The sequence below is a fragment of the Polypterus senegalus genome, chromosome 8 (assembly GCF_016835505.1).
Source record: "Polypterus senegalus isolate Bchr_013 chromosome 8, ASM1683550v1, whole genome shotgun sequence".
In the NCBI taxonomy this organism is placed as follows: domain Eukaryota; kingdom Metazoa; phylum Chordata; class Cladistia; order Polypteriformes; family Polypteridae; genus Polypterus; species Polypterus senegalus.
This window is the reverse complement of record NC_053161.1, coordinates 6218662-6244509: the sequence shown is the minus strand read 5'-3', so window position 1 is coordinate 6244509 and position 25848 is coordinate 6218662. Positions and strand designations below refer to the sequence as shown.

At 35.2% G+C, this 25848-nt stretch overlaps 1 protein-coding gene across 7 annotated transcripts in view; it reads left to right on the top strand.

Moving 5' to 3' along the window:
• The window catches only part of LOC120533726 (IQ motif and SEC7 domain-containing protein 3-like), a 694738-nt gene that overhangs the window by 661556 nt on the left and 7334 nt on the right, over positions 1-25848 (top strand). The window contains exons 13-14 of one of the 7 annotated variants that reach the window (XM_039760644.1): positions 13164-13207; positions 20726-21181. The exons of 1 other annotated variant lie outside the window; for it this stretch is intronic. In XM_039760644.1, coding sequence (XP_039616578.1) covers positions 13164-13207; positions 20726-21181 — 500 coding nt within the window. 5 more of the 7 variants (XM_039760646.1, XM_039760649.1, XM_039760645.1 and 2 more) reach the window with 5 other exon arrangements.

The following is a 25848-nucleotide window of genomic DNA, read 5'->3' as shown; positions in this document are numbered from 1 at the left end:
GAGGGAGCATGCTGGCTGGATGGGTTGATGAGAATTGACTGTTGCTGACAGCCAACCTTTCCTGGAAATAGGTTTTTAAGACATCAACAGTCAAGGAGGTTAAGGGTGGAGGTTGTGAAGAGAGAGGTGAAAACAGAGAACAAGTCACGAATATCAGAAATGTTGCTAATACTATTTTGAAAGAAACTTACCTTAGTGTACAGGATGATAGTGAGAATGACCATTAAAAAGTTTTACCTACAACATCCAGCTGCAGACATATCAAATTATAAATATAACCTGAAAAATCCCATAAAAGTAGTTTTAATGTAAAAACATCATTACAACAACAACATTGGAATAAAATACATAAGCAGACTGTATGCAAGTAACTCTCTGTGCTAACACTGTTGAGCCAAGATACCAGTTTATTTATTCTTTTGTATTTTTATTTTTTTGCCTTGTTTTAAAGGATATACAATAAGGTCTCCAGTCACAAAGGTGCAAATCTGCAAATTATGAGGATTTCTATTGCTTACAAGCATTATTGTAGCACCCACTTCAGCTCATTTTAATTGGAGCCATGTGGAAGCCATCCAACTATCCACCCCTCTTTTTCTAACTTGATTATCCATTTCAGGGTTTCAGGGAGCTGGTCAAGAAAACAATTAATATTTCCTGAAGTCAGACCTCTAAATTTAATTGTTTAACATAAGAGATTTATTTTTAAATTTGGTGTTGTAATGTTTTGGGTGAATAAAATATAGCAATGATTTTTTGCAAAATTGCAAATTACAAATTACAAAAAAAGCCATTTACATAAAGTTTAACAAGGACTTACTTAAAAGCCACTGATGGCATTCTCCTTTTTATAAATACCAGTGAACAATGAAAAAAAAAACCAAAATATGTTTAATCAACACCATGTACAATTCACAAACATATGAACAAGCAGGAGTTTACTGTAATTCTAATGTCCTTAAACCCAGAAAGCCAAGGAAAAAAATGTATACAAAAAGTCTTTTCTTATAGAACATAATTACTGAGAGAGTAGGACACATTAAAGCCTGTAACTTCTTCTGTTCTTTTTAACCATGATAAGGTGGATCATCTGCACATATACCACAAAAGACTAAGACCTCTCAAAACTCACCTACTGTTGTTTGGTTCTCCTGCCATGAAGTAGCTACCATATTATGAGAAGTAGGGCCCCTAAGAAGGCCACTGTAAAATATCAACATGGCCCATTCAATTAAAGTGCCTCTTGCCCTTAGGCATCTGGAGGGAACATGCTGGGTTTATGCCCAGGCCACACATCTCATTCTCTAATTCTGACATCCTGCCAGCGCCAGTTTTTTCCTACACTATAATGTATACCCCTTTACCTTTCTCAAGGCACAGTAGGTCTCATACTATTTCTGTGCCCCACATTTCTGCCTGCCTGCCCCAAATATATCTTTGCAAATTAAAATAAAACTGCACAACAAATTAAAGTACATTAATACAAAATATTTAAACACACCTGTAGATAAGTAGTTTCCAATATCTCAACAATAATTTCTCAATACAATGACTGCAAAACAATTTAAACAAAGCATTTCTCCTCTTTAGCTGCTGAGTTCATCATCCTGTAGTCTTAACATTCATCAATTTTCTGACTCTGCATCTTAAAATACATGCATGTAGGGAGTCGCCTGTTAGGACAGAACACCAGTCCATCACAGTGCACACTTACACACACACACACACACGCACACACATACTCACAACACACACACACAGAGCGATGAATTAAAGCGGGCAATTATTCTTACGTATATTTTATTGAGAAGGAATTTAGCATACCCAGAGAAATTTACACAGATACAGAGGAAACATGCAGCCTTCGGCTGGGAATCAGACCTATAGTGATATTTTTTTTCTCAAAAGGTATGGGATATTAAGTATCTGCCACGGACTAAAATATAGTATAACAAGCAGACTGTACCGTGCATGATAACAATTTGATAAACTATTTCAAATATCCATCTTCCCATTTTATGAACCCTCTTATTCCATTATTTCATTATTAAGGAGCTGAAACAAATTCTGGATGTATCAGGCTTAAGACAGGGATCAAATATTGATGGGATGCCAATTCATTGCAGGCAGTCTCATTAACCCATTGATATACACTCACTAAACCTGATATATTTAAAGTCACCAATCAACACAGACGCAAGTACCCTATATACTTGTGTATAAGTTGAGTCTTGAAACCAGAAAAATTGATCCTAAAATCAGACCCCGACTTATACGCCTGTTTAAAAATACAGCACTTAATTTTTTTTCCTGCTCCAATTTCATAAGGCAGTGTGACGATGTGGGTTCTGGCTCCATGCTCCCATCTGATATTCGGAAGCCCTTGAACCCAACAAAGTCGGTAATGTCACCGATGAGCTAGTCTTTGGAGGCAATAATTGAGCAAGGGGATGGTAAAAAGTGCAAAAGTGCTTTTATTTAAAACAGTCAACAAAACAAAGTTTTCATAAAGTGCAGTGCTTTCATAATTCCATAAATAAATAATCCCATAAAAGAAATGTGGAGGTTAAAACCAATAAATAAAAACAATCCTTAAAACCAGAGGTTAAAATGTTTCTTAGGAAGCAGTATTTAAAAACCAACAACAAACCCGGTGCCTTCTTTTAAAACTAGCGTCTCCCATGCTTCACCCATCTGGGCCCCGCAACAAGGGAGACGCTCTCTCTCTGCAGCTGACCTTTACAATATCTGCTTCTCTTGCAACTGTCAGTCACCTTACCGATCCTTGGCTCCGGTCGGCTCCCCCTGGCAGTGACTTGGGAATTCCACTGCGACTAAAGCTCTCACACAGGGAACACCACGTCCCAAGTCCCAACTCCCACTACCTTCCGGAGAGTACTGCACCTTCCCGGTCACTCCCGCCCTTCAAAACAAACACTGCGAGAGTGACCACAACTTCTCCCAGGTGTTGGCCAAACACCCAGGCTGCCTTCAGCTGCCTGCAAGCGTTCATTTGCTCACTCGCTTCCTGCTGCACCGATTTGGTCGCTTGCTCTCTCTCTCTCTCTCTCTCTCTCTCCTTACTGCTTACTGCTGCCAACCTCCGTTTCCTTCTCTTTCTCTTTACTTTCCTCTTTTTCCCCATCCGACTCACGCTTCTCTTTTATAATGCGATGGGGCCATAGCAGCTGCAGCATATTAGCCACGGGAACAATCACGGATGTGAGAAACGCCCACACCGCAGATCGCCCCGTGGCTTGCTATGGCCCAACGCCCCCTCGCTAAGCCGCCACGAGAGGGTTGATTATTTATTTAAAAACTGACCCTTACTGGGAGCGCTGTGAACCCGCATCGTCACAGGCAGTCACAGTAAATACCATGCTACTGTATATGTAAATCAACCAGCTTTAAATTAATCTGGACTTGATAGTCTTATAAAGGTAAAATTATTTTTAAAAAATTATTTGTTTATAATCAACTTTAATTTACAAATGTAATTATATTTAAATGCAATCCAACAACACCGAAATGCAGTATATAATTCAATTGTAAAAAAAGATAGTAGATTCTGCATTTTATTCTATCACATGACAGTAGTGGGTTTAAACAGTGATTGAAATACCCCTGTTAATTGGGCTGTCCCATTGTATTACTGTGGTGCTAAGTAATATACAATAAGGTAGATGAGAAGAATCAGACTAGAAGATTTTAATTTTACATGGAAACAAAAGGCAGTGGAAATGCCATTTTCCTTTATATATGCACACTTAGAGGCTTTATTTAAAGACCATTGCAGCTTCTCTCTGAGCATTTTCCTCTGAACAGCAACTCCCTTTAAAAGTGTTCACCGATTAGCCCCTGCGCACTCCTGCTGACTACTGAGAACTTAAGTACTCTCGGCATCACCTCCTAATAATTGGCTTTTGTATTGAAGAAAAAATACATCAACATTGCACTCTAAGAGCCTAAGAAAATCAATGATTTTACTTTCCCATTGTTATGACTCACTCTCATATGAACAGGGAGCAAGATACAGCTGGCTTATGTGATTCCCAACTTGATTCTGTCCTCTTCTTTGAACCTTCCTGATTTAAAAGATATGCTCTATTTCCTTGTTGGCTAGCTGCAGGCACTCAAACAAATAGTTCTATTCAGACAACTGACAACACTCACCTTGCCCCATACAGCCCAGTGAAGCATTTGCAGACCACCGCCTTTCATTCCTGACTCTAACTCAATAAGAAACAGTGAGTTACTTAAAATACCTTAACATATTTTTAAAATTTTTTCAGGGGACATGCTGCAAATTCTGATTTTCAAGCACTCAGAGTTTCCACAGGGTTCATTGATCGTCCCAGAATCTGGAATCCCATATTTTGCACCTTGGAGTTAACTGTATAAGTATTTTATCAAATTATTTTTCCTTTTATCTTGCAGTTTTTATCTAACTCATCTGACCTTAAAACAAGAGAATATCCTCCAACTGAGTATAATGTACCATATTATTTTAAACTGCTTTTGCCTGTAGCATTCATCAGAATTCCTAACAGTGCGCCCAAAATTCTGATACCCCTCAATCCAATTACCAGCATTTACTGCTGCTGCTTGCATATCTCAACAGCAAATCATCAGACAGCCAAGCATCATATTTAAAAATTAGATTGTACAGGTTCAGTCCTGTAAAATTATCTACTCTATAATGAGATTATAGGAAAAAAACTCCTCTATATTGAAACTTCTTTTCAGGTGACAACTTACACAAACATCTTAGAGTGTTCTATTAAAGCATTTTACTCTCTGAGACCTTCAGGAAACTATAGATTAGTGTTCATTTTCAGGAGCACATAAACCTTACATATTTATTATGAAAAACTGCTCTCAACAGTTTTGTTTTTAGAATTTATGTAAGAAGGGACCCAATGGAAGAAAACAGTACCTACATAAGTATTTAATTGTACCATTATGTTAACTCTACAATGGCAAATGCATTACAGAGATTAAGAAATACATCACTCTTAAGTATTAGTAACTGTACAGTGTTTACCTCCATTTGGACTACAAATGCAAAGATAAGAATTGATAAAAATGCACAGTAGCAAATGTACGCAGAGTAAGAGATCCTGCCAGCGAGACTGCAAATTCCATATAGTATTCTGGTAACTGTAGCTGTACTGCCAAGTCAAAATTTTCATGTTAAGTGTCAACATCAAAAGAACTAATAGTTAAGCAGAACGTTGCACAGGATGTTTTTCAAGAATCACTGCCAGTAAATAAAGAAGGAGGGTTGGTAACCAAAAAAAAAATAAAAAGGAACATGTAACTAAGGCAAAATCATAAATCATAGTCAAAATTAATGGTAAAATAATAGTAACATGGAACTCAGAACAACAAACAATAAACACATCTTGGACAACCAGGAAGTGCATGACACTAACTTTTATGCCTTTAATCTGGTTATGTCAGGTACCTCACACATCTGGATGACCTTACCTAGCAATGTCATAGCATCCATAAGCAAATAATCCACAAAATGGCAGTGCCCATAAGAAAAACAAAATGGCATTTCGGGAGATTGTTACTTATTTGCAACATCGTTAAAAATGTATCAAACAGAAAACCAAATGTAAGCACACATTTGCTTGACGTTTAAAACCCTTAAAGTCTCAATAAGTTTTGAGAAATGATAGAAATTCAAAAACTCAAAGCCTGATCATGGCAAAAACTTCTAAAAAAAGTGTGCAGAATACAGCGCTTTAACAGTTCTAGATATAACTAGCAGCTAAGCAAACCAGAGAAATACAGTAGTTTCTTGTAATTAACACATCTAGGAAAAGGCCTACCATTAGAAGTCTTTTTTTTCTTTTAGACGCATTGACTTAAAATGCAAAGGTACGTACTGGTGTCATGTCGGTGTGTTAAATCACAAGAAATAATTAAACTTCCAGGGGACTGATTTGATTTAAATTTGGTAAATTGTTTCTTCAAGGTAATTTATCATTACAGATCATTTTTAAAAAATTTTTTTGTAATATTTCCATTAAAAAAAGCTTTGCTGTTGAAATCATCGACCTTTAAGGATTAACATACTTGTTTGAGTTTACCTCAAGAGAAGTTATTTCAACTTATATTGTTTCCTCTTTTACACATCCAGTACTCACTTTGGATAGCAAAACAAATTTGCATAAAAAGTTATTGAAATGTCAATTGAGTCACACAAGTAGCTGGGAGCTCACCTTTATGTCAGCTGCATTTTTGCTTGTGGCCAGATCTCAATATACTATAGATTTTAACACTCCAATTGTGTAATTCTTTGAAAAATAACATTAATGAAATGTAAAATACAATTTGCCATGAACCCTCCACAATCAACTACTACCAGTAAGATATCAATCAATGTACTTTTTATGTCACTTAAGCTGGAATCTATGAAAACTGTTTCAGTCACCACAAGCCTATTTGGGCTATATTTTAACTACACAAAATTGTAAAAAGCTATTAAAAGACATGTATTTTATGTACTGTACTAATATATGTAATTAGATTCTATTATCACTGTTAGGTTTTAATATGACTTGTTACAAAAATGTACTAATTATAAATATGATCTCTCTTGTATAAAGTAAATCTGCTTTATGTATTACAAACATTTTATAATTCATGTTTATTTTATTCAATTTTCTTTCAAGTATAGGCATTCTGAGTCTCCTGCTCATCTTCTGCACTAGTGCAATGCTGAAAGAATTAAGGCTGCAACTTTCCTTAGTTATTCTATTCCTCCAAAACTATTAAATATGTGTTTTAATCCTTTTACACTTTTTTGAATATATCAGACAACTGAGTAGTTGAAATGGGCATTTGTTAAACAATTTAATCCTCTAATGGCAGGCAATAAAGGTTTATCTAAATGTATATGGCTTGAAATGTAGTGGTTTTGAAATTGAACATAGACCTTGCTGTTCCTTTCATTATGTGAAATCTATAGATTGCCTGGTACTAAACTGTAATATACATAGTAACCATTCCTTATGCTGACACAAAAGATACATACCCATCACTAGATTTTTCCATTAAGCAATATACTATAAGAGGCTGTACAGAATGCAGTTTGGTAGTTATTGTTCGAGGCTGTAACTATGGTTCAGCTTCATTAATCAATTTATAAGAAACTAATAGTTTACAAGGCAATAGTGCCTAATTTGGACCTAACATTTCTAGTTCATTGCAATGATTCATATAATTATCCTGCTTCCTAAAATTCCTAAAAGAGCTAGTTGCTGATCAACTGTTGTATAGACCTTGTATCTACAGTATGTTGCAGGGAATAACTGCACTGAAAAAACATAAAACAGCAGTTTCTTACCAGATAGTCAAGAGCTTTCCTACAGCCATATCTTCTGCTAAATTGCCCCTAAAGTTTTTGTCTTCACACAGGAAACAAATCACTAGGAAAAAAAACACAGAGAGGACAAAAATTAAAAAGAAATCTATTATAGAGGCACCAATAATCATCTCTTCTTGTTATGATTCCTGTGGAAATATCTTCCATAATAATAGTGGTAGTAGGGTGTTATTCCGTGTTATACATTATGGATGTAATGAGAAGTCAAGTAAAATGACACCTTTTATTGGCTAGCTAAAAAGATTACAATTTGCAGTCTTTCAACGTAGCTCAGGTCCCTTCTTCAGGCAAAATGTAATTCTTAATAATTTTAAGACTATCAAACAATTTTGGAAAAAATTATTAATAATAATGTAAACGCGAGCCAAAAGAAAAAAGACAATAACAAAACAGAGAGCAATTAACATTGCTGCTTCACAGTTCTAAATACCTGGGGCGCAAATCTGTTTTGGTGAGTTTTCCTTCATATATACAGTACAATTTGTATTCCCATGACACATATATGTGTAGGTTAGGGTTAACTGTTGACTCTAACTTGTCTCTCTATGACTGGTCCTCTTTCTTGTAGCTTCCATGCTCTAGTCCAACGACCCTGAACTGGATTAGGAGAGGTTGCTGTTAAATGGATCAATGTACTAAAAATTGTAATCAAGGTTTTCTAAGAAGCTGCACCAGTTAGGAGTAAATGAATTCTATGCCTTTACATGCAAAAAAAGTATTGTAGAAAGCTTACTCTAGACCAGGGGTCGCCAACTCCGGTCCTAGAGGACCACCGTGGCTACAGGTTTTCATTCTAACCCTTTTCTTAACGAGTGACCTGTTTTTGCTGCTAATTAACTCCTTTTGAGCTAATTTTAATTGGCTTGTTCTTGAAGACTCAGACCTCTTAATTGCTTCTTTTTCCTTAATTAATAGCCAAACAATAATGGGATACAAAATGAGCCAAAACAACTGGTGTCTAAAGTACATTATCTGAAAATAAAGTGAGATGACGATCTCAGGAATGTCGATCTGCTCAGGTCCCTAAAACGTTTGACCAGTGTTTTTAGAAAGAGAAAATCAATAATTTTGGAAATGTCTGATAATGCACCACAAGAGCAGCAACAAGCCATGGAATTAAAGAACGGGTTTAATTAACGAAAAGAATCGGCACCTCATTAAGCAGATGGTTGGAGTGAAATTGGTTGGAGTTTGAGACCCTGACTTAGTTGGTTCCGTGACCCTGTAGTTAGGATTCAGCGGGTTGGAAAATGGATGAATGGACTTAGTTGGTCTTCTGTTGGCTCACTCACTTCACACTTCATTTCTGTTTGGGAACAGAAGCAATTCAGAGGAATGATGAAGAAATTCAGGGGAACAAATCTTAAAAAAACAAGTCAATTAAAATGAATTCACAGGAAGTTAATTAGCAGCACAAGCAGGGCATGCATTAAAAAACGGTTAAAATGAAAACCTGGAGCCACTGTGGTCCACCAGGACCAGACTTGGTAACCCCTGGTCTAGAGTAAGCTTTCTACAATACTTTTTAGACCATTAAAGTAAAAAAAATACAACTTGATTTTTTTTTCAGCAAAATATCCTTCAGATCAGATTTGAAAGCATATTAAACAATACTCAATGTGTATGTCAATAAGAGTGAGTTAGTTTGTCAACACCGATCTCTAGATAAGGCAATCAGCAATTGAGATAAATGTTGTATGCATTCATTGATGCATCATAGGGAACAAATGAAACACTACACTCATGGAGTCCATTTGCAGGAGAAATTAAATATGTAAAAATACAATAATGGACTACTAATTCATAAAAACACATCCTCTAATTGCACAATTTGGAGAGCAGAAAATTCTAACGCGTTTAATCTTTGTTCATATTAGCCCCTGACATAGGTTGTGATGTGTAGCACATATTCTCTTTGCTATCTTATTTATCCTTTGTTTCTTTTCACAATAGGAAAGGCTGCCACATATCTGAGTAAAAAACAATAGCCTGTTGTCAATCTCATGTAAAATAACTAACTCTTTAGAAAAGGGATTTTGAGGGAACAATTAGAAAAGTAGCCTGTACCTCACGTACAGTTGCTTGTTAATCCATTGTGTCTCCCCACTATCATTTTGTGTTATGGTCAACAAATTTATGAAGTGCAATAAGCCTGAGAAAACTCTCTGGGCACAAGTTTTTTAAAATAACAAGCAGTTACAGTATAAAGTACATAAACACAGAACACTACAGTTTACATCCATTCAGTCTTTGCATAATAAATATTCATGAATGGTACACAGACATTTACTAAAATGATTAGACTGTTAAGTTGAGTACACAGTAATGACTTCACAGAAAGCAGGAACAACATTACAAATGGTGGTGTTTTAGACCTAGAAATCTGGTGGGCCCAATGGCAGATCTACTGTACTATCAGGGCATTCTGGGTGTACACCGAGGGGCCCATGACAGCAAAGGGCCTTTTCACTAATACCACCCCCCTCATCCAATGAAATGACGTGAGTATCCGCAAGTTGAAATGACCTTGGGGGGGGGGACCCATTACTAACCCTGGGGTGATGAAGCAATCAAGTGTTGTGTCAAAATCAAGAGTGAGAAATTCTGTGCTGCTTTAAATAACCCTGTGTCTGAACACTGTATTGTTAAAAGTAGGATCTAAGCCACCCAGGGACCTGTGGGAGGCCTTAATCCGTCCTTGGTGAGGCGTAGTGTCTGCAGAATATAAGAAGGAATGAAGCCAGCCTGAGAAGCCAAATATATTTGTGCAAAAAGTGTGTGTGTGACTGTGTGTAAGAGAAAAAGTGAGAGTGACAATGATAATGAGAGAAAGTGAGTGAGATATATAAGAACAGGACATTTGACTCATGATATTTGCACCTCTGCTTAAATGTATTAGACCGGGTATATGGCTGCTGGAAAGGCTTGGGAGGTGACCTGTGTTAGATCAACTCACAGAGTTAAGGAAAGTAAATGCAGATAGTGTTACCTCTGACCCCTAGTAAGCAGGGTGGGGCAGAGCCAGCATTGTGAATGTGCAGGCAATGGACAAGTTAATGAAAAAAATAAATGGAGCTGACTGGAAGGAGCTATTGAAGGAGCTATATTGTGGATACCAGAAAATGACAATCGAATAATGATATAAAAAAAAAAAAATCACACTAAATGAAGTTTTTTTTTTTGTCATAAAGTAGAAGCACCAAAGGACAGTATTAAAATATATGTCAACATATAGCAAATATTGAACACTGAAAGTAGAAACAGTAATAAATATTTATTTAGTAAATGACACAAAGCATGACTAATACATAAAAGTCAATAAAAATCAGTACATTTACATTTTGAAGCCAAGAGAGCATAAATAAAGCATAATATAATAATACAATATAATTCTTCACTCTGATGATGTCCACAGCATTTAATTTCCAATTTTTGTTCAATAAGCAAAAAACTTGCATTGTACTGAAGTAATTTACATGATTCATAATGATGTTGATGACAACTATACAGTGCAGCAAGATGTACAAGTTTGCACAGTCTTTAAATTTCGTCACAGAAAATTCAAACAATGGTTATTTGAAAAGTTTTTGCTCCAATCCAACTGCTTAAAACGAAGCCCTTATTGCCCAAGTAACACTTCTGCTTCACTTTAGTTGTCTCGCTCATTAAGATTTTGAACCCTTACTGCTTATTTTAGTCTTAAATAACTGTATTCTTATTTTTAATTGCTCCTAATTAGCAATAACATGCAAATGACAAAAGAGACCAACATTTCTCCATTTAGCTTGTTACCATTTACACCTGTGTGTACTTTTCATGCACTATTGGGTTTAATTAAATACTGAAAGGAAAATGAGGAAAAAAACGTGAAGGACTGAGAATTACTTATCCATTTTAGTCTTCAAATCATTTGGATGATATCCTTAGAAAGGGGAAAAAAAATAGGATGTGAGAATTGCCTGACATAGCAGAGATAAAGCACTAAAAAGCCATGAAATTAAATTATTGGCAAAAAGTGCTTTCTAATTAAGCAACCGGGTTAGAACAAAAACCTGCAGCCACTGCGTCCCTCCTGGACTGTAATTGAGGACCCCTGCTCTAGTTGAAACCAGGGTCAAGTGAACGTGGATGTTCCACTGAGGAGGAGCAAAGGATATTCGCTCAGTATCAAAGTGACAACTGCCTTGACTCAACAAAAAGTTTAGGAACTGGTAGAAAGGTTTAAACTAGGAGGAAAAGATGTAAACAACAAAGCTCAATCTGGTCAACCATTGGTATAGTGAAAGTCTTTATCAGAGAAGACTAACAGAACACATTGTCCAGTGTTGCTGCACATTTGTTTATCAGCTATGGATCTGCAAATGCCCTAGCGCATAATGATTTGGAGTACCATAAAGTTTGCACAAGTTGGGTACCGAAACAGCTTACCTATCTGCCTCAAGCAGGAGAATTTCAGTAGGTTTCACTCCAACTTTCCAAAGAAATCTTACTACGGTGTATTGTTCAACAATGGTGCAATCCTGCAACAGAGCGTCCATGTTCATTGACCTTGGCTTCAACTAAACAAATGGCAGAGCGCTATGCTGTGCATGTTTGAACTAACCATATGCCATCACAATCGTGTTGTATTTTGACTGCTTCTATCTGTTGTGGTTACCGAATAATTTTAAAATTATTATTATTTAAAATTTACATTTGGATTTACCCTTTTATAATCTTGGCACACTAACGAGTGCTACTGCTTCATAATTATAGGAGAATGGGTTTGAATCTCAGTCCCAACACTACCTGTGTGGAGTCTGCATACTCTTCCTATATGTACACTTTTTCTCTGGGTTGTGCTGGTTTCCTCCGACGTCCCAAACTCATCCAGGTTAGCTTAAGTGGTAACTCCGAATTAGTCTGGTGTGAATGAGTGTGCTAATCAACATATTGGCACTTCATCCATTTCTGAATCCTACCTCACACATGGAGTCGCTGGTATAGGCTCAAGCACCACCTGTACCTATCATGAAGCCAAGCTTGGATTAAGTTAAACTTATTAAAAAAGAATGTATGGATGTAAATAAACACAACTTATACGATCACAAACACAAAAAAAGTTGTCTTCTGAAAATTCCAAAATCAACAAATACCTCAACATATTCAACAAACTTAGACACTCAGGTTTTTGGTAATTATAAACATTACAACAACCTACTTTGTGGCAATGTACACGAAGAAAAAAATATATATTTAAGAAATACAGTATTTGTTAATAAAAAATATGTTTTAGTTAATTTATTTACATGAACTGCTAGACTCAGATAGGCAATGTGGCTGTAAAGGTGGTTTAAGGAGTCTATGGCATTCTGTTCACAGTGGGCTAAAGAAGAAGAGAAACGCAAACATGGCTCATCTGCAGAATACTTAAAATCACATTTGCTTGGGGTATCTGCTATCCTACAAGTGCTTCTAACTGTAAGGAAATGAGTGTGAAATGTTTGACAAATCACTTAAAACATTTTAAATCTAACTAATCTGAGCTTTTTCATAATATTTGACAAAATGTGATTCACAACGCAAAATATTTGTGTAAAAGTAAACAACATATGGTGATGAGTTTCTTTGAAGTTCATATAATACATTTCAGTTTTCTTTAAACCTGCCTTATGTCTTTAAAAAAAGGTTTTTACAATATAATAATAATAATAACACATTTTATTTATTTGGCACCTATCCTATGTTTAAAACACAAAAATAAATAAAAAAACTTGGTCCACAGATAAGCGAGACCTTGAAGACAAAACAGGAAACAATACATTAGAGGTAAGTCACTTTTATAAGGAGATCCGCAAATTCAGGTAAGTTGTGTGTGTGCTTTTATCAGTGTCAGAAACTCAGCATTAAGTATACATGTAATGTATGAGGAAGCAGGGACAGAATTTTCAATTTGCTTTTAAAATGTTAACTTTTTGAACACTGCAAATGATTAATGTTTTTGCTTTTTATAGTTTATATTGAACATATTGAGACACATCTTGTTTAATTCAATGCAGTTTGATTTAGGTAATTTATCCAGCCTTTCTTGCGTTACATTAAACTTACGAGAGTAGCTGCACATATTTTACCAAGCATTAAAACTCAATGTCAAAAGTAGACTATTCAACCGTAATAATGCCTTGAGAATACTGAAATCAGAGGCCACAATTTAAAGCACTTCACAGAGTGCCATCAAAATGTGCACTAAAAATACTTGTTATAGGTGAAGGACAGACTTCCATTCCATCCATCTATTTTTCCCACTTTTCCCTGGTTAGGGTTCATGGGGAGCCAGAGCCTATCCCAGCAGCAAAAGATGCAAGTCAGGAACCAGCTCTGGACTGTGGGAGGAAACTGGAGCCCCTGGAGGAAACCCATGTGAACATGGGGAGAATGTTCAAACTCCATACAGAAGGCACACGAAACCCGGAACTCGAACTGGGGTCCAAGAACTGTGAGGCAGCATCACAACCGGCTGCCTATCGTACATTGTAAAATCATCTGTCCATTCAATTGTGTCATATCAATTTAAAAATTTATTAGTAATAATGTATTTTAGCAGAAATGAAAGGTCTTAATATACCAGATGTTGATAATAGAAATAGGCAGTTGGGTATGCTTTTTTTCTGTTCATTTATCCAAACATTTGTTTTCAATACTGTTTCCTAGTCAGGTCATGGGGGATCTAGAGACAATCCCGGCAGCAAAGGGCACAAGGCAAGAGCTCACCAGAGGGGTTACCACACATACACCAGACAAATTTAGATATGCTAATCCTAATAATGATCATAATTATTTTTTAAATAATAATGTTTGTATATGTTTTTACAATACAATTTATTTGGCTTAAAAATACTATTTTTGAGATAGTGAATGTAGTGTATTTAATTAATATGTAATGTAAATTATCATAGACTTTATTATTATGTACAGTAAATGATCATAAAAGGATGCTTAGCATAATTAAATGTGTCATCAACTTTTTTTTTTTTTAGTTTTAATGAAGGCATTTTCCTTCATTCTGGATCACATGAAGCTTACACAGTCATTACAAATAAAATTAAACGCTTTGCCCAAATGTCAAGCACCCCACGGCGGAGTATAGTAAAAGTTTATACTGTAAGAGAACTATTTAATATAAAACTTCTGTAGATGAATTTGTAATGCTAAACATTTTTGTGAGATGATGTATAGTTTGCATACAACAGCAGATAATAATTAATCAACCATACCTTAAAAACCTTATTTGTGCATCTGTTGGTCCAGTTTGCTATAGTTTCTTCATGAATTGAATCAAATTGGATGCTTAGACTCACTACATCAACAGACATTCAGTAAAAGTGAGCTTTAGTAAGTTATGGTATTTTTCACATAGTTTAACTGCAGGGCACACACTTTCACAAAGGGCAATTTACCCTTTACCAATCAACCTAAGGTATGTGTCTTTCAACTGTGGAAGGAACCAAAGTCCCCAGAAAAAACTCCCATGGGAGTGAGAATGTGAATGCTCTGTACAGATAGAACCCTGGCCAAGATTTGAATCCAGAAAGTTTGGGGCCACAACACTAGCCACACCACTATCATGCTGTCCTGTAAGCATTTTTTTACTTTGAACTCTGATTATCTTTTTTTTCTTTCTTATTTTAATTTTAATTCATGTTTTGATTGGCGGTGCATTAAGTAGTATTCAATATAAATAATATTTGCCAGCATTATAGTACAACACAATATGGTTTCAAATTGGCAGTTTATATCTGTGTTCTCTTGGGATTCTTATACAAACTCCAGTGTCCTCTAACAGTCCAAAATATTCTGTCAGATTAATTGGAGCATCTGCACTGTGTCAGAGAGTAACTATGTTCCTACTTTTCTTTCTAAGATTCCCATTTTGCCCCCAACTCAGTGACAAGGGTAGCGACTCTTTCTGTTTTACAATTTTTAGAGTACTGAAGACAATTTAAAGAAAACTTAGGTAATAATGTCTATGTAAATTTTAGTTGCATTCTATCTGTCACTGAGGTGCCTGGATTGACCACAGCCTTGGCACCTTTTTGAACCTGGGTCTTTGATAGTCTTGACTGGGATGAATGGTCAGTGAGGCAGACAAGCAAGAATTTAAAATTGGAATCAAAGCAGTGTATTTCCAAAACAGAAAATTAAAAGTCCTCCAATGTGCAAAAAGCAGTCCATTTATTTGTGTCAATAAATAAATAAATAATCTATTACAATCCATGGCATAAAATAAAGTCAGTGTCACAGGGTGTCTAAAATAATAAGTTCAAATAATTATTTTAAAAATCCCAGTCGTCTGAAAATTAAAAACATTTCTTCCCTTCATACCCATCAGGTAGACTGTAGACATCAAGGCCACTGCCTGTCACATCCCTGATCCCACACGTGGACCTGAGCAGTAGCCGCCTTCAATCCCCAGGGCGCCTTGCCCATTCTTCAAATATAGCTGCATCTGGCTCCTTCCCAGATAAAGCTTGACGCAGCCTTAATCCAAGTTGATCCCGAAATGAACAACACAGCTCCCAGGACATCTTGCCATCTATCGGATGCTGCTCTTGTGGCTATCTCCTTTATTTAATTCCAGTGGCCTCTATTTCTCTCATGTGTTCCATTGCTCAGCCAATGGGAGAGCTATCACCATCCGGAATTCCTCACACAGCCAGCAATCCTGCTTTTCCTCTTAACAGTCAGTCCGGTTCATGGAATTTTTAGTAAGTATTAAGTGGTTCATCAATCAATTGAAATTAGAGAAGCAACTAATGAGAAGGAACATACAAAGATAACTTTGGTCACCATAAAGCTGCACCACATGGCTAATTATGCATGTATAATTAGCCACACACTGCAGATAGGAAGCAAGAAGCCAAACGCCCCGAAGGAAAACACATGAAACCCAATGAAATAATAACAATGAAATATGTATTACTATTTTCAAAGTAATCCTATCTTCTTAAGGGAAGAAAAAAGTGCAAAGCAGCTGTGCAGGAGCCGAAAGGAAAAAGTATTTTCCATCTGCGCCTGGAGCCATGACTTCAATAGCTGGAACAAGCCTGTTCCATGCTATCACTTCCTTGTATAGCTAATGTGTTCCTCAAGAATGAAACTCAGTGATCATAATGATAGATTTATTTATTTATTTTTACAGTGTATATTTCTAGTTTGTGGCCATGTCTTGTATTTTGCTTTTGGCTATCATTCCATCTATGTCTTTTGTTGTTTAAACCACGATGGTGAAAAGGTGAACACTGCTGTCTCACAGCTCAGATCACAATTCTGGACACAATAATCGGTCCAGCATAGTTGGCAGACACCACCCTTTTCCTCAAGGACACTTAGAAGACCACTGCACCATTATAATCCACTAAAAATTAGTTCAATTCCTCCATTCCCATTGACTTCAATGCATTGTGCAGATTTTTTGGAAAAGATTCTGCAAAATCTTCAGTCCCTTAGGGATTTGTACTTCGACTGTTATTCTAATTTATATTAATGACATTAACTCTGATTTAGCTCATTTTGCTTATAACAACAAATGTGGAGGTATACCGAATATTGAAAAGGCAGCAAAAAATATTCAAAAAGACATGGACACTCTTTTAAACTGGGTGAACACTTATAAAATGCAGTTTAAGGCTGAAAAAAGGCAAATCCTAGATGCAAAGTAGAAGGAACATTAATTATCCATAAAAGAAAGGTGTTACTGACATAAAGGAAATAAAATCTAAAAATAATGTAGAAGCTTGATTTGATGCAGAAATTCTAATCACAATTAAAACATGCAAATAAAATGTATTTATGTAAAAAGTAAAATTAACAGTAGTAGTACTATCATGTGTTACATCACTGGCGCCATGATTAACAAAATATATGAAGATATACACTCACCTAAAGGATTATTAGGAACACCTGTTCAATTTCTCATTAATGCAATTGTCTAATCAACCAATCACATGGCAGTTGCTTCAATGCATTTAGGGGTGTGGTCCTGGTCAAGACAATCTCCTGAACTCCAAACTGAATGTCAGAATGGGAAAGAAAGGTGATTTAAACAATTTTGAGCGTGGCATGGTTGTTGGTGCCAGACGGGCCGGTCTGAGTATTTCACAATCTGCTCAGTTACTGGGATTTTCACGCACAACCATTTCTAGGGTTTACAAAGAATGGTGTGAAAAGGGAAAAACATCCAGTATGAGGCAGTCCTGTGGGCGAAAATGCCTTGTTGATGCTAGAGGTCAGAGGAGAATGGGCCGACTGATTCAAGCTGATAGAAGAGCAACTTTGACTGAAATAACTACTCGTTACACCCGAGGTATGCAGCAAAGCATTTGTGAAGCCACAACACGCACAACCTTGAGGCGGATGGGCTACAACAGCAGAAGACCCCACCGAGTACCACTCATCTCCACTACAAATAGGAAAAATAGGCTACAATTTGTACGAGCTCACCAAAATTGGACAGTTGAAGACTGGAAAAATGTTGCCTGGTCTAATGAGTCTCGATTTCTGTTGAGACATTCAAATGGTAGAGTCAGAATTTGGCGGAAACAGAATGAGACCGCGGATCCATCATGCCTTGTTACCACTGTGCAGGCTGGTGGTGGTGGTGTAATTGTGTGGGAGATGTTTTCTTGGCACACTTTAGGCCCCTTAGTGCCAATTGGGCATCGTTTAAATGCCACGGGCTACCTGAGCATTGTTTCTGACCATGTCCATCCCTTCATGACCACCATGTACCCATCCTCTGATGGCTACTTCCAGCAGGATAATGCACCATGTCACAAAGCTTGAATCATTTCAAATTGGTTTATTGAACATGACAATGAGTTCACTGTACTAAAATGGTCCCCACAGTCACCAGATCTCAACCCAATAGAGCATCTTTGGGATATGGTGGAACGAGAGCTTCGTGCCCTGGATGTGCATCCCACAAATCTCCATCAACTGCAAGATGCTATCCTATCAATATGGGCCAACATTTCTAAAGAATGCTTTCAGCACCTTGTTGAATCAATGCCAGGTAGAATAAAGGCAGTTCTGAAGGCGAAAGGGGGTCAAACACCGTATTAGTATGGTGTTCCTAATAATCCTTTAGGTGAATGTATAGCTTCATTTAATAGGAAACACAAAATAACTTATCTGATGCACTCCTTACACATAATTCTATACTACAAACATTATGCTGTAGCCCTATGACAACCCAATAAGACTGCATGCAAAGAGAATTGTTTGACAGTCTGGTTGCCACACTACACAAGACATAGCAACTCTTAAGGGGGATCGTGTGCATCTGTGGACTAGAGTGCATGTGCTGTTCTGACAGTTGCAAGGAATGAAATTGCTTTAGTCCCACACAAAATGTATGTAAGGACATTATCAATGTATTTTAAATTCTCAGTGACATTCATAGAGGTTACCCAGCTCTGTGTGATTAATGTGCATTGGAAATCAAAAGAATAGACATTTTAGACCAAACCAGAAAGCCTTCTTCTCACAGAAGGTTGTCAGAATTCTAAACATACTTAATGACATATTGGCACTTTAGCTGTTAGCTAATGATGTGAGATTGAGAAATTAAATGATAAACTTTTATGATTGAACAGTTAGTTTGCACTATTATGTTGATTCATAGAGACACAAAATGGGGGCTTTACATTTCTCCTGTTTATTCTGTGTTCACCAACTCCTATATGTTAGTCATAGTAAACAACCGAGTAATTTTCCAGTTATACTCATGGAATATGTGTCATTATACCACACAAAAAATGTGTTTTAAGAAAGTACTTTAAGGATGCTTGTTTGTGAAAGACATTATAGATAGTATAGTAGAAAGCTAAATGACTTTATGGTGATGGGCACAGTAGACGACTTAAATTTCTGTATAGGCAATAACAGATAGAAAAGGGTCTTGAACTGAGGCTCAATTCCTGTGAAAATCAGTTTCTATTCTGGATGCTCATTTATTAATTTCAAGATCGATATGGTAATTAATATTTCCAACTCGAATCCCATTTGGCTCCACATTTTATTTCCATCTTAAATATCTATTGTTTACAATTTGCAATTTTTTCCTGTTTTCCTTTAGGAAATGTTCTTTACTGCCACAGTCCAAAGTTGCTATAGGGTTGACTATAAAAATCTTGATTGTTTCAGAGTATGTGTGTGTAGTTATATTTTGTGACGGACTTTTGTCTCATTTAGAGAGAAATCACCTTGTACCCATTGCTGCCTGGAAAGGTTTCAATCCCAAGTAATCTTAAATGGGATAAAGTAATTTTGCAGACTGATAGATGGATGGATTCTTATATAAAATGTATTTTCACTATAATGTACAGAATTACATGACTTGTATTTTACAAATAACTGTCATCTTTTATAGCTATGTGCTTTGTTCTTTAGTAATTATAAACTGTTAAATTTAAGATTTCAGTCATTCTGTAGAGATAAGCAAAAAGCATTTTGTTATGTAACTTAATGGATGCTTCACAGGAAGTCGATCTGCATTAAAAACAGCACTGACATACGGTAGCTTTCCACAATGTGTTACGTGCCTAAACATTTGTTTTTGAAAATTAAAGCTCCCTTTCAAAAAACTATACTTGCTAATTCTTACACTTGGTTAATTTATATTGCTTGCATGGTTACATGTTCAAAGTCAACCTTCAATTGTGGATTTGTTTGGATAAGTCAGTCTGTTTCCTTTCAAATGTTGGTTAGCATTACCTTGTGTCACCTTCAGTCATAAGAAATAACAATGGAGGCATTTCTGTAGCCAGTGCCCATTATATTTTATACCATTGCTGCAAATGTCAGATATTTGGCATATTTCCTCTACTTTTAAACTCATTAAAAATTATACTATAATGAAGACTGCTGATTTGTTTGAAAGTTCATTTTACCTGAGCCATACACCAGTTCCCTGGGTTATGCCGTATTGAAAAGTGATTATCAACATGAAATGCATGCAATGAAAAATGTTACAAAAATCATATTTTCCACAAATACCTTTCTACTGTTGATGATATTCATAACAATAATACTTCCATAATTCCTTTAGATGTGACAATTGTGGATTGAGCACTTGATCCTTCCCTAAATTGTAATGACACCAGGACCTGCCTAACCCTCCCTGGAAAAAGAAACCCCATTTCCTCTCTCCTCCTGGCACTACTGCTCCTGCATCCAGCTGCACGCCTGTAAATACGCATGTCTGTTTAATGTACACCAGAGGGCAGATGTCTTAGAAAAGGAATGTCTTATAACATTTAATGCTGTCTCTGACTGTTTCTAAACTAGGTGTCAATTCACAACAGGCTTCAAACATACCAGCTCAGTGCGCCAAGGATCCAAGAGAGTGGAGCCCACCAGGGCATCCTTCTTAACCATAAGAGGGACCAACAGCAGCAGCTGTCGTTTGGAACAAGGACACCAACGCACTACTCCAGTGCAGAACACCCAGAAACACTTATCCAGTGCCAGCAGATTGTGAAGGTCATTGTCCTCGATAAAGGTGGTCATGATCGCATGGAGGCTATCTTGAGCCAAACTCCAACTCATCAGCTCATTCAGTCGAATTCCTCCACTCCTGTCAGGTCCCCAGAGGGTGGGAATCAGGGGACACCTGTGAAGGGTGCCCATCAGCCCCCTCTGCCCCCACCACCTCCACCCTACAACCACCCTCATCAGTACTGTCCTCCCAACCCCCTCATGAATCGCAGGAGGTACTCCAGTGGATCACGAAGTTTAGTATAAATAAGTGACATTTTATAGGTTTTATATATAGATATCCATATGTATGTCTATATATATATATATATATATATATATATATATATATATATATATATATATATATATTAAATGTCTATGAATAAGGACACAAGTAAAATTATTCAACTTAATTCTGTAGTGTATTTTGTAATATCAAGTAGTTTAAAACTATATTTTTTACTTTAACACTTTTTCCTCTGCGTGTTCCAGTGATTTCTTTTTTGTCATTAAATCATCCACAGCAGTGACAATAAGATAATAATATTTCTTAAAAAAATATTTAACATTTAAATTGTTTAGGTTGTGTGTTAACATGTGATTGACAAACATTTGTGCCAAAAAGAACAAGGACACTTCAAATATTGGGTTATTTTTTAATTGATTCTTGTTAATAACAGAATAGTATTTTTACTTGTGATTCACACTTCAAGAGCATTCTTTACCATCTACATAGACAGCGTACCACATTGATTAAATGACTGAAAATTATCTTTCTTCTTAATTTATTTTTTCCCTAGAATTATCTGTATATAATGATAATGAACTATATATGGGTTATTAGGAAAGGTGTGGTCAAAGAATCCTAGGTGCTTAGCAGTTCCATTGATGCATCTCACATTATGATATACATAACATCTGAAGGATTTACAGTGCTCTATACAAAGAGTCATGCCATTTTTCTATGTGAGCAACTTTATGATTTAGTTGCTACCTTTCTTATAATTTGTGGCTTTTTGTAGTTACAACATTGGGTGTAAGAAAAAATATTTTATTTTGTAACATCCTATTTTCTGTTGTCTGGTAATATATCTTTTATATCCCAAAGGCTAATCAGAAAATAAAAGGCATTAATAATTTCAACATTACCAATTAAAGTGTGATTTCCAGTACTCTGTTATTAGTTATCAGGTATGGGAAAGCTCTATGAGAATTTACTTTATTGCATTAGTACTGCACATTACAAATGGTCATTTATCCTAAATACATGCCCAGCCTATAAATGTTAATTTTATGGTCTAATAGCTTATCAGTTAGGAGCTTATTTGTCTAAGTGCCCAAACTTTTATTAAGTAAGCATTTCTGAAATACTTATTATTAGCAATTCAATTCAATTCATGTGTAATCTTATCTCAAAAATGATTATTTAAATTTAGGCTTACCACCCATTGCCCCACAACAAATCATATCTCTTAAATTGCTATATCAACTGGAGTATAGTAAGAAGGGCAGAATCTGTTTGGTGAAATCTAAAGTAAAATTTCGAGACAAATACTCATTCTTACAGCAGTTCTGGCAAGTTACACCTGACACAGTATGTTTTTTCCTTGATTTGCAATACTGTTAAGCATTAGTGGCGTGGCTATGGGTTGGCAGAGAACGGTTTCTGCCACCCAATGTAAAATCAATTCAATGAAGTTTTAGCTATTTTTGCATTTAGTTCCTCTCCCTACACACATTTTGTGTTACAGATGTTTTAAGAAAGCTGGATTTGTTTTTGTCAAAGTTAATCCAAACATTTGGTTCCCATTTTGGGAATTATGCTATTTAAATTGAAATGCTGAGTGACAAATTATAAACTATATGAACTGTGCCCACTATCTGAAGAAATTGTGGAAGCCGATATTTTATTCTTTTTTTATAACATAAATGTTATTTTTTTTTCAGCCAAATCTCAGTGTTGGCATTGTCTGAGCAAACTATTAAATGAGAGGTTTGGCATTATGGCATTAAGCTTGTAAATGAAAATGGTAATCCACATATTATTGTTTAAAAGTCTATCTTTTTGATATAAAACACCAGTTTATTTGAAGATGAATTTCCAAACTGTACCATAATGCAGTCACTTAACAATATTTGTATGTATTCCATAAATTGTAATTTATAGATGTAAATAATCTTCTGAGAGACAAATACTGTATTCAGATTTAAATCTGGCAAAAGGAGCAGAATTTTAAATGAGTAAAGAGTTCAAAAATTGCAATTTAGCTTGTGAGTAGATACAGAAAATGAGAATAGTTTTCCATGTTACACAGTACTTCAGTGCTCTTGCATTGACAATTTTATATTTAAAAGGTGTTCATTTTAAATCAATCATTCTTCAAACAGCCACCATTTAGTATTACAATATACTATTTGAATATAACAGGATTATTGATGGCAACATTTGAATCTGGAGGAAAGTTAAGTTACACATTCAGGATCAAGGACAGAAACAGATAAGAACAGAGATTTAAATGCACATGCCGTACTAAAATAGTCATTTAAACATGTCACGATAAATTTAAATACTAACTCACTGAGCCATGCTGTTTTCCAAAAATTTCACAAGCTTTTAGCCTCAAGTTCTTTTTTCTTTACCAAACTATTTGCATTATCAGTCTCATTTTGTTTCACATACTTTAACAAACCCATTTTATGAGTGTGGTCATAACAGAAATCATCCAAAATATTAAGACTGACCTTAATAGTTATACATACTGTATATTGAAACCATTTATCTCATAATGTGTTGGAAAAATGATACAATATTTATCAAAGTAAAAATGTACCTCTTTTCACACAAAATACATTTTATGCAATATATTATATGCATTAGGAGAGTCAAATGTATTTTTAAATTAACATTAAACAATATTTAATTGTTGTAGGTTTCCCAAGTTGCAATGTAATATTATCATCCTGACATGTACTGTAATAGTAAAACTAAGTACAACAAACAATTAAGGAACTTTTTAAACTTTTGTATGAATAGCATCATAATGCCTAAGTATATTAAACTTTTAAAATAATGATATAAAAATATTTCGCTTAAATTACCTAAATGGAAACATATCCAATCTGTAGCCCGAAATTGTATTATATTTGACCTAAAACACTTAAAACTGCAATTTTGTATACAGTGGCTTTGCGTTCTTAAAGCATCACATTTGTCACTAGTTATTGTCATTTGCCAATATATCAGAGAAAGATTTTAAAGTAGAGCAATATAAAATAAATATATTTAAATAAATAACTCTTCGGATTTGTTGCTGTTTGTGATCCATCAATGCTGCAAATAGTTTAGGGCCCATCCTTATCTAATGTAGGGCTATAGCTTTTATCATTTACGATTCTAAATACGACGATTTTATCATATATGATTTTCAAAGCTGGAGAAAAGTGGAGCAGAAGTTATTTAGAATAAACTGTCTAAGATGAGTCATTTTGTTTGCAGAGGTGACACTCAAATATATATTTTTTATATAAAACTGTATAAGCCGAAATATACAAACTTAGGTTGTGTTTAAATGTTAATGGAAAATGGTAAAAGGTTATATCATCATTTGTTTAATTAATTTATTTCAGTGCAGGATTGCAGCACTTATTCCCAATAATTACACATCTTCACTTTTTACTTTTTATGAAGTATGTACAAAACTGATTTTATAGACTTACTTTTAAAAAATGGCATTTTGTTGATGTGCTCTTTCTTAAATACACTGAATAAATTTCCTTCATGCCTGATACCAAATAACATTTAGAGTCAGATGTATTTTTTTAATGTGTGCATGTGAAATTTTATGAATAGTGGATGAAATATAAAGCAAGGATACATCAGACGATTTTGGCGAAGCATGTTTAGATAGCTGCATTCTTCAAGAATAACAGTTCAACTGTTAAAAATAGTTTTCATAACAGTGGCTTAATAACACTTATTATTATAAACTTTCTGCTCTGTCTGAGCTTGTTTGTTTATTTGTTAGTTTTCAGTTAAAATAAATAGTCTTATCATTTAATCCCTTATTTTCTACCATGTGATATTCCTGTTTTCATCAGAAAATTGTGACACTTTGGAAATTCTAGTCTTCTTTTGTCTAATATGTATTGTGTGAATTAATAGAAAGAAAATCTGAAACCAGTTGTTTTTATAAAGTACACGGCTTTGTAGCCAAAGAAATTTACACTGTATTATACATTCGAGTAAACTACATGAACCAGAACAGGCAAACGAATCAAGAATAGAATAATGTATTTACAAAGTACAGATCTATCGTTCAAATTTTATTATTATGTCTTCTTATATTGTATAAATATGTGTATAAACTGGCAATAATAGCAATGTATATGTAATTAACAATTGCATATTTGTCAATTAATTTTCTGTCAATTTGATGGTTGAAACCGTCTATTTGGACCTCAGGAGTGGATACAATTTTCAGTTGCTTTAACCTATAGTTAAAGCATAAGGAAATGTCTTTTTATAAATACATTCATAAGGGTCAAGTCTGTAAAAGGCCATTTATTTTTAAAAGAATAACACAGAACTCTTTCTAATAATGTTGTGATGTTTCTTTAGGTCTTCCATTCTTGTCATAGTATTGTCAACTGATTTGAAAGTTTGTGGTCTCCTGCTTGGGTCATGTTAAAATTAAGGCTGCTACTGTATAAAACCCATTGAAAACTCTTTGTTCTGTTAAATAGTCATCTATTTAAGAAGAGTGGGACAAAGTTATTAGATGTAAGCACCAGAAATTAGACATTTAATGTACAGTTAATGTTTAAAACATTTGATAGAAATGTTAATATTATTTTCCAACCTTTTTTAGTAAATTGAAAAAAAAATCATATTTGTTTGAGAAATAATCACTGAATGTGAGACAAACGTTTAC